Source organism: Sinocyclocheilus rhinocerous, unplaced genomic scaffold (genome assembly GCF_001515625.1).
Source record: "Sinocyclocheilus rhinocerous isolate Xijiao unplaced genomic scaffold, SAMN03320098_v1.1 scaffold1277, whole genome shotgun sequence".
Taxonomy (NCBI): Eukaryota; Metazoa; Chordata; class Actinopteri; order Cypriniformes; family Cyprinidae; genus Sinocyclocheilus; species Sinocyclocheilus rhinocerous.
The window spans coordinates 66445-82223 of record NW_015631708.1 but is presented as its reverse complement, the minus strand read 5'-3'; the positions used below and the strand labels follow the sequence as shown (position 1 = coordinate 82223).

Below are 15779 nucleotides of genomic sequence, written 5' to 3'. Positions count from 1 at the left end.
TGGTCAATCAGAGCACACCTCGCTTTTCAGACTGATGAGCTTTGTAAAAATCGACGCGTTTCAGAAAGGCGGGGCATAGAGGAGCAACAATAATGTACAGTATGTGGAAAATAATGTGTTTTTTTAACCTTAAACCGCATAAACACATTTCATTACACCAAATACACAAAATAATGTTCTTTTTAGCAACACCATATGACCCCTTTAAAATCGGCTCAAAATATCAAACGTTTGATGAATTGGACTGGATAGAATCAGAGTCGCTAACCAATCCAAGTTTCTGCTCATCATACACTATGCGATTTTCTAATAAATCTGTAAACGCAAATCTGCTGACTAGCTCTGACTTTCATCAACTAATAGTGAATTGTCCAGACTGTAAAATGGTGCAAAAGTTGTGTAGTGTATTCCAGACTTTAGTAAAGTTACGGCACGGATGAAGCTAATTTTAAAGCTAGCCACATGAATAACAACATCCATTTTGGAGCCCTGAGAGGCAAAGATAAAGGAAAAAGCTAATCAGAAAAAGACAGAGGAAATAAAAAAAAGAAGAAAAGAAATAAGAGAAAAAAATATATTAATGCACTTCCATCAGAATGAATTTTAAAGAGTGAACATCTACAGCAGATGACATTAATCAAGCACTCGGTCTGTCTGAAACATCATCTACCATCTAATTTAACCAAAGAACTGTAATTTAATTCCTCACTTGTCTGGGGGATTTCAAACTAGTTTTTATAAAGCTCCTCATTTGCATTAGCTGTATTATACTGAAAATCATCTCAGGTTCGTAACTGCAAATGCTTTAAACACACCTGTGCATAAAGACACGGCATTAAAGAAAAGAACAAGATTCAGTGCTCACCACACTTACAATGTGAACAAAATACGGTGTGACAGATTAACTTGATATTGAGACATAATTACGCCTCATGCCACTCCATTCAGCAAAAAGACATTTTCAAGAACTTTAAGGTACATGTTTCATCTTCACTTTAAATGGGAACAATAAGTTATTCACTGACTGATTTCCTCAAAGTGTAAAATAAGGGTTAGGCAGTAAAAACAATTGTTATTTTGTGATCTAAATGCTCAAATAGAGTAAGCAGAAAAGTTTGAATATTCATAGAAAAAAATATCTTGACTAGCCCAGCTATGCAGCACTGAGGGATTGATCAGGACACTAGTTTTAAATTCACTTTAATGCAAAAAGCACCTTTAAAAGTACCTTTAACCCAAGTAACTGTATAGCAACAAGCTAAAAAACACCCAGGACACCCTAGCAACTGCATAGCAACTTATTAAAACCACCCTAAACACCCTAGCAACTGCATAACAACATGTAAAAAACACCCCAGTAACTGCATAGCAACATATAAAAAACAATACCCCAGTATAACTGCATAGCAACTTACTAAAAAACACCCTAGTAAATGCATAGCAAAATGTAAAAGAAACACCCAGTAACTGCATAGCAACATGTAAAAAACAATACCCCAGTAACTGCATAGCAACTTACTAAAAAACACCCAGAACACCCCAGTAACTGCATAGCAACATATAAAAAACAATACCCCAGTAACTGCATAGCAACTTACTAAAAAACACCCAAAACACCCTAGTAACTGCATAGCAACATATAAAAAACAATACCCCAGAATAACTTCATAGCAACTACTACAAAACACCCCAAACACCCTAGTAACTGCATAGCAACATGCAAAAAAAGAAAAAAACAACAATACCCCAAGTAACTGCATACCAACTTACTAAAAAGATTCACCCAGAACACCCTAGTAACTGCATAGCAACATATAAAAAACACCCAGAACACCCTAGTAACTGCATAGCAACTTACTAAAAAACACCCTAGTAAATGCATAGCAAAATGTAAAAGAAACACCCAGTAACTGCATAGCAACATGTAAAAAACAATACCCCAGTAACTGCATAGCAACTTACTAAAAAACACCCAGAACACCCCAGTAACTGCATAGCAACATATAAAAAACAATACCCCAGTAACTGCATATAGCAACTACTACAAAACACCCCAAACACCCTAGTAACTGCTTAGCAATGGACTTGCAACGCCCTGGCAACCACCTAGCACATCCAAGTAATTAAAAAAGCAAAACACTTAACACCACTTAGAACATCCTAGAAACTGCATAGCAACATGCAAAAAAAAAAACCCACCTCAGTAACTGCATAGCAACTTACTAAAAAACACCCCAAACACCCTAGTTACTGCACAGCAACATATAAAAAAACAACACCCCAGTAACTGCATAGCAACATACTAAAAAAACACCCAGAACACCCTAACAACTGCATAGCAACATGCAAAAAAAAAAAAACACCTCAGTAACTGCATAGCAACTTACTAAAAACCACCCAGAATGCCCTAGTAACTGCACAGCCACATGCTTAAGAACACCCGGAACCCCCTAGTAACCACGTCGCACCGTCCTAGCAACCACCCAGAATTACAAAGTAGCCAAAATGTAAACACATCTACCTCTATTTAACAGTTCAATAAACACTCCAGCACTTAAAAACACCAGCTGTATGGGTTCATAAACCCACTGTGTGCTTCACAAATGCATTTGCTTTCATATAAAGCCGGCGGAAGGCTGAACACGTAAATAGTCAGCGTTTGGCTTCAAACTGTCAATCACACAAAGGAAATTGCTTTATGTATGAACAAGTGGCGGAAATGTCAACGTCTTACTTAAGGGCAGAGTGTCATTCAAGACGGCTGCTCTTCTGTCGCGCAACATTCGCAGTATCAAGCGTGTTGTAACTGATGCACAATGCCGACACCTGTGCAGCCAATTTTCGTTAAAAACGACCGCAAGACAATGAAGTTTGGGGAAGAGAGGTTTAGATGCAGCCTGTAATAACATGGCAAGAGCCGTGGCGTCAGGGGCAGGTGTGCGTGAGTCATACACCATACATCCAGCTGGGCACGGTGAACGCCGATGCTTCCAGACACGTCAAGAGTCTGTTTGCACCGACACACGGGGGAGGGACTCGACAGTGAACTCCAGAAGTTAAAAAGAGACGAAAGCGAGCGCTGAGGGCACTAGAGACCGGAATGATCGGCGTTTCAAAAACGGTGTCAAGCGCTGATATGCGAAACAATGACGGCTGTTATTAAACACAGATTCTGCGGGCCTGATATCTTTGGCAAGAAAAATGGTTTAGTTGGCACACAAGAGTCTGATACAGGGAACATGGTTAATGACTCACACCTGTTTAGGAGTCACCACCGCGGCTAAATGAGGCTGGAATGTGCTCCGTCTATCCGTGATTGTCTCCCCGTGTTTAATCAGTGGCAACTCTTCATCTACAACAAAAAACAAACAACAAAAGCAAATAAAAGCAGTCCTTTGAATGACTGGCGAGCCACTAATGACTAATTAACTGGATTCGCTTTACACAAGACGTGCCTGTCATCGGTACTTTGAACCTGACCTGACACTTTACTTTCTCAAAGCTCAAGTGCTTGCAGAACTTCCCACTTTTCATGATTAGATCAATTTCGTGTTGATAAAATAAAACGAGTCACGGACAATGGGTCTCATTTACTAAGCATATATATACTAGGGATGCAACAACAATACAGTGAGCCCATGGTTCAATACATACCTCGGTTTTTAACCACGGTTTTCGGTTCTGATGGCTTGGCACATCAGTGTGTTTTTTGCAACAAATTAAAAACAAAAAAGTCCTGTAAACTTCTGTACACTGGAAAAAAAGCGTGGATTATTATATGTCTACCTAAAATGTATTTTGACAGGTATTATTTTTCCGATTTTACCCCAAAATAGGATGATTTGGCCATTATTGAGCGCTACAAACACATGTAATCATACTGGTAGCCAGAGGGCCCAAGTATAAGCATAAACTGAAATCTGTGCATTAATGTTTTCGCGAACAAATCACGATTCACCAATAACTTTCATACTAAAATGCATTCTAAATTTACGGAAAAATTTATGAAACCATACGTACACAGCAAGCACATGCAGAGTCATGAGACTGGTCTTTAGAGAGTATCATATGTTTGTTGAGACTGACGAAAGGCCGTAAAATCAAGATTTTCTCTTAATCCTTGGGCATGCAGTCGCTCATTTAGAATACTCCAAATTCATTAACATTAGCGAATTCATGTGCGTTTTGTGAGTTCAAGTTTTGCAAGACGTTGTCCTGTGCGTACAAATACAAGATAATCCACGCAATTAGGGATGCACTGATACCGATACTGGTATCAGTGCATCTGGTACCAGTGGTATACTGGTAATATTGGGGCATTCACTATAAACAACATTTATTTTAAACGTCAAGCATACACGACTTTATGGCTAAAGCGAATCTAGCCTGTGTAAAATGCGCTAGACTATAGGGCTGCACGATTAATCGAATGCGATTGTCATGCGCATTTTGTTAAAAAAGCCGGTTCTGTAATCAGCAGGAAATCATCATCACGTGCTTTCAGATGGAGCAGCATTTACTACACATAGCCATAGTTCACTGACAAGTTACGCAAAAAAATCGCTGACGATTGTATTGCGCGATTCTGAAATCGAAGAAATCGTTCGCGATAATGACAGCTGTTTGCATAGCTTCTCAGTGAACTACGGCTCTGTGAAGTAAATGCTGCTCCATCTGAAAGCATGTGAAAATACCACATTTAATAACATATTTTTACTCCAAACTCACTTCATAACGTCAGTTGAGTGTTTGAAATAAATCCTTCTGTGAGATGATGTGGCTTCTTACACAGAATAAGGCACGCAACATGTTTCATAGTATTTAAGCAGTGATAAAGGCATTGCGTTATAAATATACTTTATTTTAATGAAAATTATAATAATAAGAACTCAGATAAACCGTATATTGCCGTAGTCGTTTGTTTATTAGTCATGTTGAATCAATGAAAGCAGTTGAATCTTCTGTTTATTCAGCTGCAGCGATAGGCATTTTCTGGGTTTCTTCTGCGAGGCGTATTTGGAGTTTCAGCGCGAGAGCGCCCTCTGGCCTTTGGATGGAGATTTACTGCTGATCACAGAACCGTGCTTCACTGAAAGATACGCATGACAATCGCAGCTTCTGTCGAATCGCGATCTCGATTCCATTTCGATTTATCGTGCAGCCCTACTAGACTATACATGTCCCTCTCATTCACCAACACAAACGTGTGCTAACTAACATTATACATATTTTTTCGGTTTCTGTACCCAATATTTAAAAAAATTACAAATGCAACGAAAATACAGCTATCAGTACTCGGTATCGGCAAGTACCAAAAATATCGGCCTCGTTCTGGAAAAAGTGATATCGGTGCATCCCTACAAGCAATCATTAGTAATTAAGACCCAGTGTTTCTCTCTTTAGGAATTCCTTTGGAGTATGGAAATGAATGTCAATATATTGGAACATACCACCAGAAGCACTGGAGAGGAGCTGAGCTGATTGGTTGGCGAGTTTTAGCATGCTGTAGTCTGGAAGATCGTCCTCGTCGTAGTCATGAGCTTCTTCCTCTGTTGTCACCGTCTTACCCATTTCTGGTCCCTCTAAAAACACAGATACATGCGCAGGCCAATGAACTGTGGTGAAAACTAATAATTTAACAGACCATTGCACATTTCAGTCAATCGGCAAGGACGCCAAGGACATGCAATGCAATATGCAAGGCATTTTACTCTATTAAATGATATATAATGATTCAAATAAACAGTGCTCAATATGTAAATAAAGAAAGGTCAGTGACATTCTCCCACAAGCAAATAGTCCTTAAATGTCTCTTTTGAAACAACACATACTTGCACTGTTTCACCCCATAATATAATTTGAAGGGTCAAAGCGCACTTCCATCACGATTTCAAAGCAACTAAGATAAATAATGCATGGAAACATCTCAAAGAGCCTCATTCATTAAACAACAGCAGTTGAACGTAAACTGAATGCAACAATTTACACTCAAAAAAAGGCTCTTTATTGGCATTTGTGGTTCAAAGACGACACATTCGCACTCAAATCACTGGCAGTCGTTTTTCATGTGTCATTTGGAATCTTAAAACGAGAAACTAAATGAGAACTAAATGAAGTCGCAATCAGTCGTTCCAGCTGTTCTGAAGTACGGCATTAATATTCAGTGATAAAAACAGCTTTCCCACACATTCCACCAAGGAATCTCCTTGACGCCCCCATTTCCATGGTCATAGAGGCTCAAGTTTCAAAATCCCTTTTCAGAGATCGCTAGGGATGATTTTCATTTGTATGCCCTGTCAGGTACTAGGTCTTGGCATCAGGGGCGTCGGAACAATGGGAAAAGTGGGAAGAAGACATTATAAATCTCATCAGCCTCTCTTCAGAAGCACGATATGGTTTTAAATGCCTAGTTGACATTCATATGAGAAACTATTTGACGCCAAGTTCAATGATTAGACCTAAATTTAAAAAAGTGCTTTTTGCTGAAGACTTATCTGTTGTTGTTCACATCTTGTGTCCTCAGGAAGTTTGTTCAGCACACAAACTCTGTGCCAGATGTGGCTCGGATAATGAATATTAATTGCATTATGTGACGGTTGGCAGAGATTTCTGCTTGATCATAATGCTGACGTTCTACATCAAACCAAATAAACCTCTTTAAAATATCTTGCTATGCACCGAAATGTGAGAAGTAGACCCGTTTCTGAAAGTTCAAGTGGTTGCGATTAAATGTCAACGTACAAATGTCAAAAACATCCTGAGATCTGAACACATCTCAATGGGAGAATTGGTTTTCGGGGTTCCCAAGTACCTTGAAATTTCAGTGACTTCAAGGATTTCAATGACTATTCCATGTCTGGAAACCACACATTTTAAATTCCCTAACACTTCCAGCTTTTCCATGACTGTTGCCATACCCTGGTCAGTACAGTTAAGCACATATTACAACCCTTCTGACCACAAAATTAACCTCAAGATAATCTTTAAACAAACACCTGAGGGATCTCATCAGAAAATACCTCTGAAACTGCTGAGGTGCGCTTGGCTTTTCTTCCCTGTTTAGTTCAGTAAATCTGAGGCAAATCAATTTGGGAATTTAATTATAACTCGTCAAAAAATTTAACTGGTTCCAAAGCTTTAACGACCTTTGACTGCTTTCCATTTCTCCTCAACCGCCCCCACCTCTCAGTGTCAGAAGTGAATATTCATGCCCCGCGGAAATATATATATTAAAAAAAGACAACCTTTTGATCTCTCTGAGGGGCCTTCACCGCACAACCTGCTGTAACTAGCATCTCATCTGCATAATTACTGTAAAAACAGAGCTGATGTTTGCCGAGTGCAAAGAGAGGCGGCACTTTTCATGACACCGTCGAGTATTAGGCCTGTAATCATTCAGTTGATGAGGGAAGACGCTAATTACCTTCCCTCTGAAGTTTGATATTAGATTAAGTTACTTCTTCCGAAGTGACGTCACCGTCAAGCACGAGAGCCGTGTATTGGGAGCCGGGTGTATTTAGGCCTGTTTGTTTACCAAAACGTGTGGGGGGAACAAATTAGCATCGCTAAAATAATATTCGCACTACAAAAATGAAAAAACTGCACGCACACTGAGCACATCACAGCGAAACAATGGGGTTTCGGAATCGCACACGGAGTCGTCAAAGCCGAAACGTTCATTTGAAAACAAAGGAAATCAAGTTCGAACGAAACAGATGTTCAAAACAGGTAATCAAGGGCTTGATTGAACTTTGGCGTTCGTTTCTTCAAAACACTAATGAATCATTCAAAAGACAGATTCTCCGTGGGACACGGGCAACCTGTCGAAGTCATGATCTCGAGATTGAGAGTTAAACGAACGGTGTAGTAAACAACACAAGGTCGCTGTCGTCAATTGCTTCCAATTTGCTTGACATGCTGAATGCAGGTTCTTTGCCAAATCTTTTTATATCTGCACACACTAGTTACATCAGAAATTGAATTCATGGGACCCGTGTAAAATCCCTGCCAAAAAACTATTTACGGTGGTTAGCTGGTGTCTAGTTAGGCATCTATTGTTTTTAGAGGGTTTCTGGGCACTGGTTACTCCGAACGACGAGCTAACCTAACTTTAGCCGGGTACATACTACAATTCAGGCCACGATTGTCACCAGAGACAGATTTTGGAAATCACAGGCCTCCAACAAATTTCTGATGGTGTCACGGCCCTGCAGTGTAATGACTCCTACAACGGCCTAATGAAGCGAATAATGACACATGTGGAAAAACAGATCGATATAAAAACTCATTATTTAGCAACATCATATCCTGTTTCTCCTCAAGAAGTCGATCCAAATTATGCTTTTTGCATCCTACAGACTTCTGCTGACAAATAAACACTGATATCTGGGTGCAGGAGAAAGACGACACAGTTCATTTTCCTCTAGACATTGTTTGGAAATTGGTAAACTTATCCTTTAACCAACAACAACAATGAAAGTGTAAAGAAAAATGGCTTTAGACCAGCAATATCCTGCATTCATACAGCGATTAAACTTCCTGAGGTCACACAGTTTCATGGTTTCTAGTAGGTGCTCATGCAGTGGATCACCATCTGCACTGCATCTCCAGATTGATTTTGTCAGCAGGGATGTGTCTCGTATCCAGGTGTCTTGATAGGATGTCAAGACTCAACGTGCAGAACGCTTACTGATGGGTGAAGGTCAAATCAGAAGGTCTGTTTAGCGCTGTGATTACATCCTTGATTACCATCGTTTCATTTTGTCACCTTGAACCATTTGCTAGTAAAGCTGCACTACTTCAAGACTTATCACTCGAACTTTGTTACGTCTACAAACATGTAATTTTGTTTCTATTAAAGGGTTCTAATGAGGCAAGATCTGATACGTTCGCCAACCCACACGCCTGTAATTGAGTGTCCTTCTTTCTACATCTGAGTTTATGGAGTGTGGCACCTTACGAAGACCTCGTGGCAAGGCGAGACTTAAAATAATTAATGGGACTTGGCTAACGAACAGGACGGCTAGTCACGCGCCCATTTCCATTTTTTTCCCTCCATTCAGTTGGAGCTCCATTTCCCTCTTGAGCGCGCCATTCATGGAAACTCATTTGCATATTAAACCGTTGACATACATACATAATTTCAGTCGCAATTATCACATTCAGCGAAAGGCGTGGGAGAGCGGTCCTTCAAAAACAATAGCTTTTAAGGATTCGTACGGCAGTGGACTATCGTCTGACCGTTAACCAGTGATAAGCCTAGATTAAAATGCATACTGCTCATACTTGTATGGAACAACAAGTAACAAGTAACACTTAACATTGATAACCAGGTGACGTTATTTGTAGATTGCAATAATTTTTTGCATCTACATACCACCAATGGGTAATTAGTTTCTATTGTGGCACGTTACTGGCAGACAGAGCTACAAATCAAATACTTAAACGTTGCAATTATGAGCTTATTATGGGATACTAATGAGACGTTCCTATATGATGGGAGATCATGGAACTGACAAACAACAGGAAATTATGTAACAGATATACTGTAAAATGCTTACGAGCAGGATGCAGATAAATTATGTGTAAAAAGACAAAAAAAAAAAAAAGAAGCTCACCACTTGCAGACTTGGCCTCCTCTCAAAATGCCTCCCTCCCAAACAAATCAGCCAATCTCGAACATGCAAAAATGATTGACAGGCATCCACTACCTCACATTTTTGATTGAGCCAAAAATAAAAAGCACAGCCAGCACTCAGCAAGATTCTTCTTTTGCGCTTTAAGGAATCAGCGGCTGTCATGGAGTGTGATTTCTCAGGACACCTCGTGAGCTTTCGGGTAATAGGGACATTTTATGTGGCAGAAAAATGCCTACAGCACCTTTATGCAACAGATAAACATCTCTATACTCAGATTAACTGTACTTGGGGAAAAAAAAAGTGTTATCGACCCAAGCTAACAAAGCAAATTCCCTTCTTTAAAAAGGTTTAAAAATAAAAGATTTTCTCCCCCTTCCAAGATGAAACGAGCTGAGTGTCAAAACCCATCAGGGTCAATTCTTGGACTTGCCACTGACCTCATGGGAACTTTTAGAGCCCTGCTGAAAAAGATTAACAGGTTCTGTCAAGGCAGCACAAGTCTTTTCATCGATTACGATCAGATCTCCCCAACGCCGAGGTCTGTGACAGGAGGGAGAAGGAGCGCTCTTAAAAAACCATCTACCTTCGCTGCGGCAGGCTGCTGTGTTCATTTTATCCAAACAATTCGACTTTATTGAGATGGCTAGATCAAAGGCATGGATCCAATATCCGGCGTGCAATAATTATGGCAAACATTATGTTCAAAGGCAAGAAAGATTTGAGGCGGACAATGAGGAGAAATGACACGGGAGCGAGCGACAGGGCTACTCTAAGTGAAAAGCATCCCAACGTTTTGCATCGTGTGGCGATTCACAAGAATTTCAATATGCAGGGAAAAAGTGTGAACGTAGAACGTAGAACTCTGCCATCCAGAGATTGGACTTGTGGGTACTGACTCATGGGATATTATATCCTGTCAGGTGCTGAGGTCCTGTCAACCGCCCACTCGGTATCTACAGGGTTATTTATATTTTCATGACTATAGCACACTGAAGTGAACCTTCCTGTAGCTCAAACAAGTAGACTATGACGCTAACAATAACAAGGTCATGGGTTCGATTCCCAAGGAAAGCAAGAACTGATAGAATGTGTACCTTGATTGCATTTAATAAAAAGCATCTACCAAATGCATAAATGTAAAAGTAACCTGATGTTGGCACAAGTATTTACAACCACAACCACAGTTTAACCTTCAAAATTAGTTTGTCAAGTCATTCCAAACCAGTATGACCTTTGTAAGATGCTTTGTAGAACATTGGGAACTGATATGACTCTGGAACCCATTGACTTTCATGGTATGAACAGAATAAACACTGCAACATTTGTCAGAATATCTTTTTTTGTGATATGTGATAAACTGCTTTGGATATCCCCATTTGGAAGCTGATTTTGATAAATGGGCAAGCTATATTTTGTAGAACGTTGGGAACCAACCAACTTTGGACCCCATTGACTTTCATTATATTAATGGGATAAACACTTCAGCATTTTTCAAAATATCTTCTTTTGTGATATATGATAAATTGCTTGGGTTTAGGGCTGGACAGTATGACCTAAAACCTAAACCTCCATTAATTGAACACTTTACCTTGATTACGATTATTGAACGATTATTTTATTTTGGATTTTTATTTTTTTGCCCTCATGGTTCATTATAGGTTTGTACTGTAAATATACTCAACTATTAAACGTGGGATATTTTTTTTCTAATGAAAGAGTGCATTTCTTATCTTTGTGATTTTAAAATAATTGAAGGAAACAATCTATTTATGGTTATTTGTCGAAATCAAATTAAATTAAATTAATCGAAATCAAAGCTTGCTTGAAATGAAGATGTCTTATGAAAAAATTCACATTTCAGTTTTTTTGCAAAAAAATAAAATGGAAAAATAGAAAATAAATCCTTTTTTTGCAAACAAAATAAATGAATATTGCCATGTCAATAGTAGAAAATATCCAGTATTTCTTGCAAACAAAATACATTTTAAATATCGTCATGGGAAATCAGGAATGGTTTTTAAAAAGGCGTATCGCAGAAGCAAAAGCAAAAAGTTGCCATACCAACCTACTACTGTAAACAAAAGCTGGCAACGCTTACCCCGCCCCCGGGTTCTTCTGATTGGTCCACTGTTTTGGAACGGACATTGATGAGTGGCTCTGCTGCGTGTAAAAGTTTAAATTACTTAACGCGCCACTCACGTGTGAAACGCTGCAAAAGACTCAAGCGCAACGGTCATACACGTCCGTAGAGCGCCGACTACACACACGGTAGTATGTTTTTAAGGGGAAAGTTATTTAAAAAAATTAAATAACTGACATGGAAAAATTATGTCGGTTAGAAGTTCAGAATTTTGGTTTCAATTTCTTTTCGATAAATAGTCCAGCCCTACTTGGGATATTCCCATTTGGAAGCCACTTTTGATAAAAGCACCATATAGGTATTTTGTAGAACGTTGGGAAACAACTTTTGACCCCATTGAATTTCATTGTATGGACAAAATAAACACAAACGTTTTTCTTTTTTTTGTGTGATTTATGATAAATTGTTTGGGATATTTTCATTTGGAAACTGGTTTTGACCACTGACTTTCATTGTATGGATGGAATACACGCTTGAACATATTTCAAAATATCGTCTTTTGCGATATATGATAAATTGCTTGGGATATTCTCATTTGGAAGCTAATTTTGCTAAAAGCGCCAGCTAGATGTTTTGTTGAATGTTGGGAACCAAACTACTTCGGACCCCATTGACTGTCATTGTATGGATTAAAAAAACACCGCTACATTTTTCAAAATATCTTTTTTTTATATATATATGATAAAATGCTTGGTATATTCCCATTTGGAAACTGCTTTCGATAAAAGCGTCAGCTAAATGCATAAATGTTTTCTGAAATCCAATCCAAGCCATATTTTCCAATGCACTGTAACTGCATATTTATCTATACACCACAATCTCTTGACTCTGCCAGCACTTACAGCGTGACTATGCCGAGTTTATATAACTTCCTTGGTTATTGAGATGCTGCTCTCCACCTACCAGTTTCGAAGATTCAAAAGAGGCTGCTTTGCGTGAGCTGAAGGGTCTATTACTTCTAGGTTAATGACAGGCCGTGTACCTGATTGCCGGCAGGCCCCGTGCACCTGTTTCATTTACATTTTCCTGTACATTTCCGCAGAGAACGCCGTATGCCTCCTATTCTTTTCAAAGGGCTGATGAAACCACAGACCCAAACATTTGCTTGATTTCTCTATGTCGAGCACCTATGCTTTTTTCTTCTTCTTTATATTACCTGCCGGTGGAACGCCGAGTTCCTTAAAAGCCGGAGCGAATAAATGACAGCGTGATTCCCCTCCTGACTCTAATTCTCCCGCTTTCCAGAGTTCACTTTACACGAAAATGAGCGCGTTTCCAGCGTGGCGCTCAAAACAACACAACAAAACCCTAGTGGGGCTTTAAAACAGAGGGCAATTATTTCACAGAAGGAGCGTCTGGTGCTGTGACAAAATCCAAACACACAAACGCTCCGCAGTCTGTGTCTGTAATGAGAAGACGCAACTTTAGTGGACCTCTCCCTGTCTGGTTTTACTTTCTGTAAGCGTGTCTATGTTCTACAGAACATAAAGTTGAAAAGTTTCTCTCAGCGAAGCAGCATAATATGCATCGAAATCAACACTGGCTTTATGAGACATGCAAGAATCGATGGCATTCCTGCCAATGACACCAAACACACCACATTAAAAATAAAGAGAGGTGGGGAAGATTAAGCAATAACGCCTTGTGTATGGGTCGTATGAGCTGTTCGTGCAACAGGTAAGTCTAATGCTTCACGTGTATTTGTGAACAGAATATGGACTTCATCTAATTTCTCACCCTATTTATACAGATATGCATCAGTCTTGCATAATAAAGATTGATTTGAGCCTCTCACATCACATTTCATCTACTGCCCCCTACTGTACAACCCCATATCAGCACAGTTATTACTTCCGCAAAGCCACTTTCATTACTAAAAGATCATTATTAAGAAATTACAATAACGATAACTAAAGTTCAGGCCGATCCAGGCTAATTCAGCACAAGCTGCATTAGTTCTTACCTGCACTTTGTGATTTTTCTGCGAGGAATTCTCTTATTTTCTCCACCCACAGGTACAGGATACTCTCCCCTGTATTCTCCCTATATATAACAGATAATGTGATGGAATAAAAGGCTCATATTATACTGAATACATTTTGTTTTTCATAACACATGACATGCACGGTTATGAAGCTCTACATGAAGTCTCTGCAGACTCACGCCACACTGACAACACATACTCACACATACAGCTCCTCTAAACTGTTGGACAGAGTCGTTCTGTCCGCTCCTCTGAGCCAGCCAGCGCTGTCAGGACAAAAACAACATGTCAATCGCACATCGTATTCAGTTCCCAACACAAAACTCAAACGGCAAGCAATCAGACATAACGTTACTTGATCTGATATATCGGAGGCGCTGAGCTCGGGTAATCTGGAGGAAGTATGATCTTCAAACAAACAGAAACGCACATTAAACATTCATAAACACACGTGTGACCCTGGAGCACAAAGGCAGTCATAAGTAGCACAGGTATATTTGTAGCAATAGCCAATTGTATGGTTTTCTTTTATGCCAAAAATCATTAGGATATTAAGTAAAGATCATGTTCTAGGAAGATATTTTGTGAATTTCCTACCGTAAATATATCAAAACTTAATTTTTGATTAGTAATATGCATTGCTAAGAACTTCATTTGAACAACTTTAAAGATGATTTTCTGAATATTTAGATTTTTTTGCACCCTCAGATTCCAGATTTTCAAATAGTTGTATCTCGACCAAATATTGTCCTATCCTAACAAACCATACATCAATGGAAAGCTTATTTATTCAGCTTTCAGATGAGGTGTAAATCTCAATTTTGAAAAAATTGACCCTTTTGGCTGGTTTTGTGCTCCAGGCTCACATTTAGCACATTCATAAGTCTGATCTGCGACTCTCACACCTGTAAACAGAGCGTTAGTCTGGGCCGCTGCGAGTCATCTGAGACTCTGATGCAGAAAACTCTGGCCGCTTCATCGATCACACACCACTCCTCCGCGTAGATGGAGGACAGCGCCTCGATCTCCTCGATCTGCAACACAAATGATATTTTCTATCCCCTAACCCTAAACCTACCCCTTACAGAACCTGTCTGCACTGTAACACTTTCAGATAAACATAATTTACTACTTTTAATCATCTTTTTCCTCGTGTCAAAAATTTCAAGTTTTACACACACACACTGTGTTTCTATTTTTTTTACGCGGACTCTCCACAGGCATAATGGTTTTTATTCTGTACAAACTGTATTTTCTATCACCCTACACCTAAACCTACCCCACACAGGAAACTTTCTGCATTAGATTTTCATAAAACTTCATTCTGTATGATTTATAAGCTTGTTTCCTCATGGTGACCTAAAAAAATGTGTGTGTGTGTGTGTGTGTACCTGTTATTTATAACATTATGGGGACCAAATGTCCCCACAAGGACAGTAATACCAGTAAATTTGGACCTTGTGGGGACATTTAGTCCCAATAATGTGATAAATACCAGGTACACACACACACACACTCACACACACACACACACACTCACGCACGCACACAGATTATTATTTTTTAAATAAATCTAACAAACTTTAACAAGGTTTATACGTAAAGCAATAAAAAAATGTGCAGCTAAAAAAAGAAATCTTATCATTTGTCAGGCAACAATAATTAGTAAAAATATCTAAACATTCTTAAAAGGAAAAGGGGAAAAAACTAGATTTAAAGCTAAATTATGGAGGATAAAATAGAATATTACATATAATCTGAGATATTATTTAACAGGTACACACACACCCACACACACACACACACGCACACACACGCACACACTCACGCACACACTCACGCACACACTCACACTCACGCACACACACACACACGCACACTCACGCACACACTCACACACACTCACGCACGCACGCACACGCACGCTCACGCTCACGCACACACACTCACACTCACACTCACACGCACACACACAATGCTCTCAATGTCAAATGCAGAAATGTTAATCCATGCGTTT

The 15779-nt window shown here is 39.3% G+C and overlaps 1 protein-coding gene across 1 annotated transcript in view; it reads right to left on the bottom strand.

Moving 5' to 3' along the window:
* The window catches only part of impact (impact RWD domain protein), a 34950-nt gene that overhangs the window by 18682 nt on the left and 489 nt on the right, over positions 1-15779 (bottom strand). The window contains exons 3-8 of the mRNA XM_016554589.1: positions 14668-14796; positions 14118-14170; positions 13966-14028; positions 13742-13821; positions 5451-5582; positions 3258-3352 (exon numbers count right to left, since the gene is read on the bottom strand). Coding sequence (XP_016410075.1) covers positions 3258-3352; positions 5451-5582; positions 13742-13821; positions 13966-14028; positions 14118-14170; positions 14668-14796 — 552 coding nt within the window. The remainder of the gene's footprint in view (positions 1-3257; positions 3353-5450; positions 5583-13741; positions 13822-13965; positions 14029-14117; positions 14171-14667; positions 14797-15779) is intronic.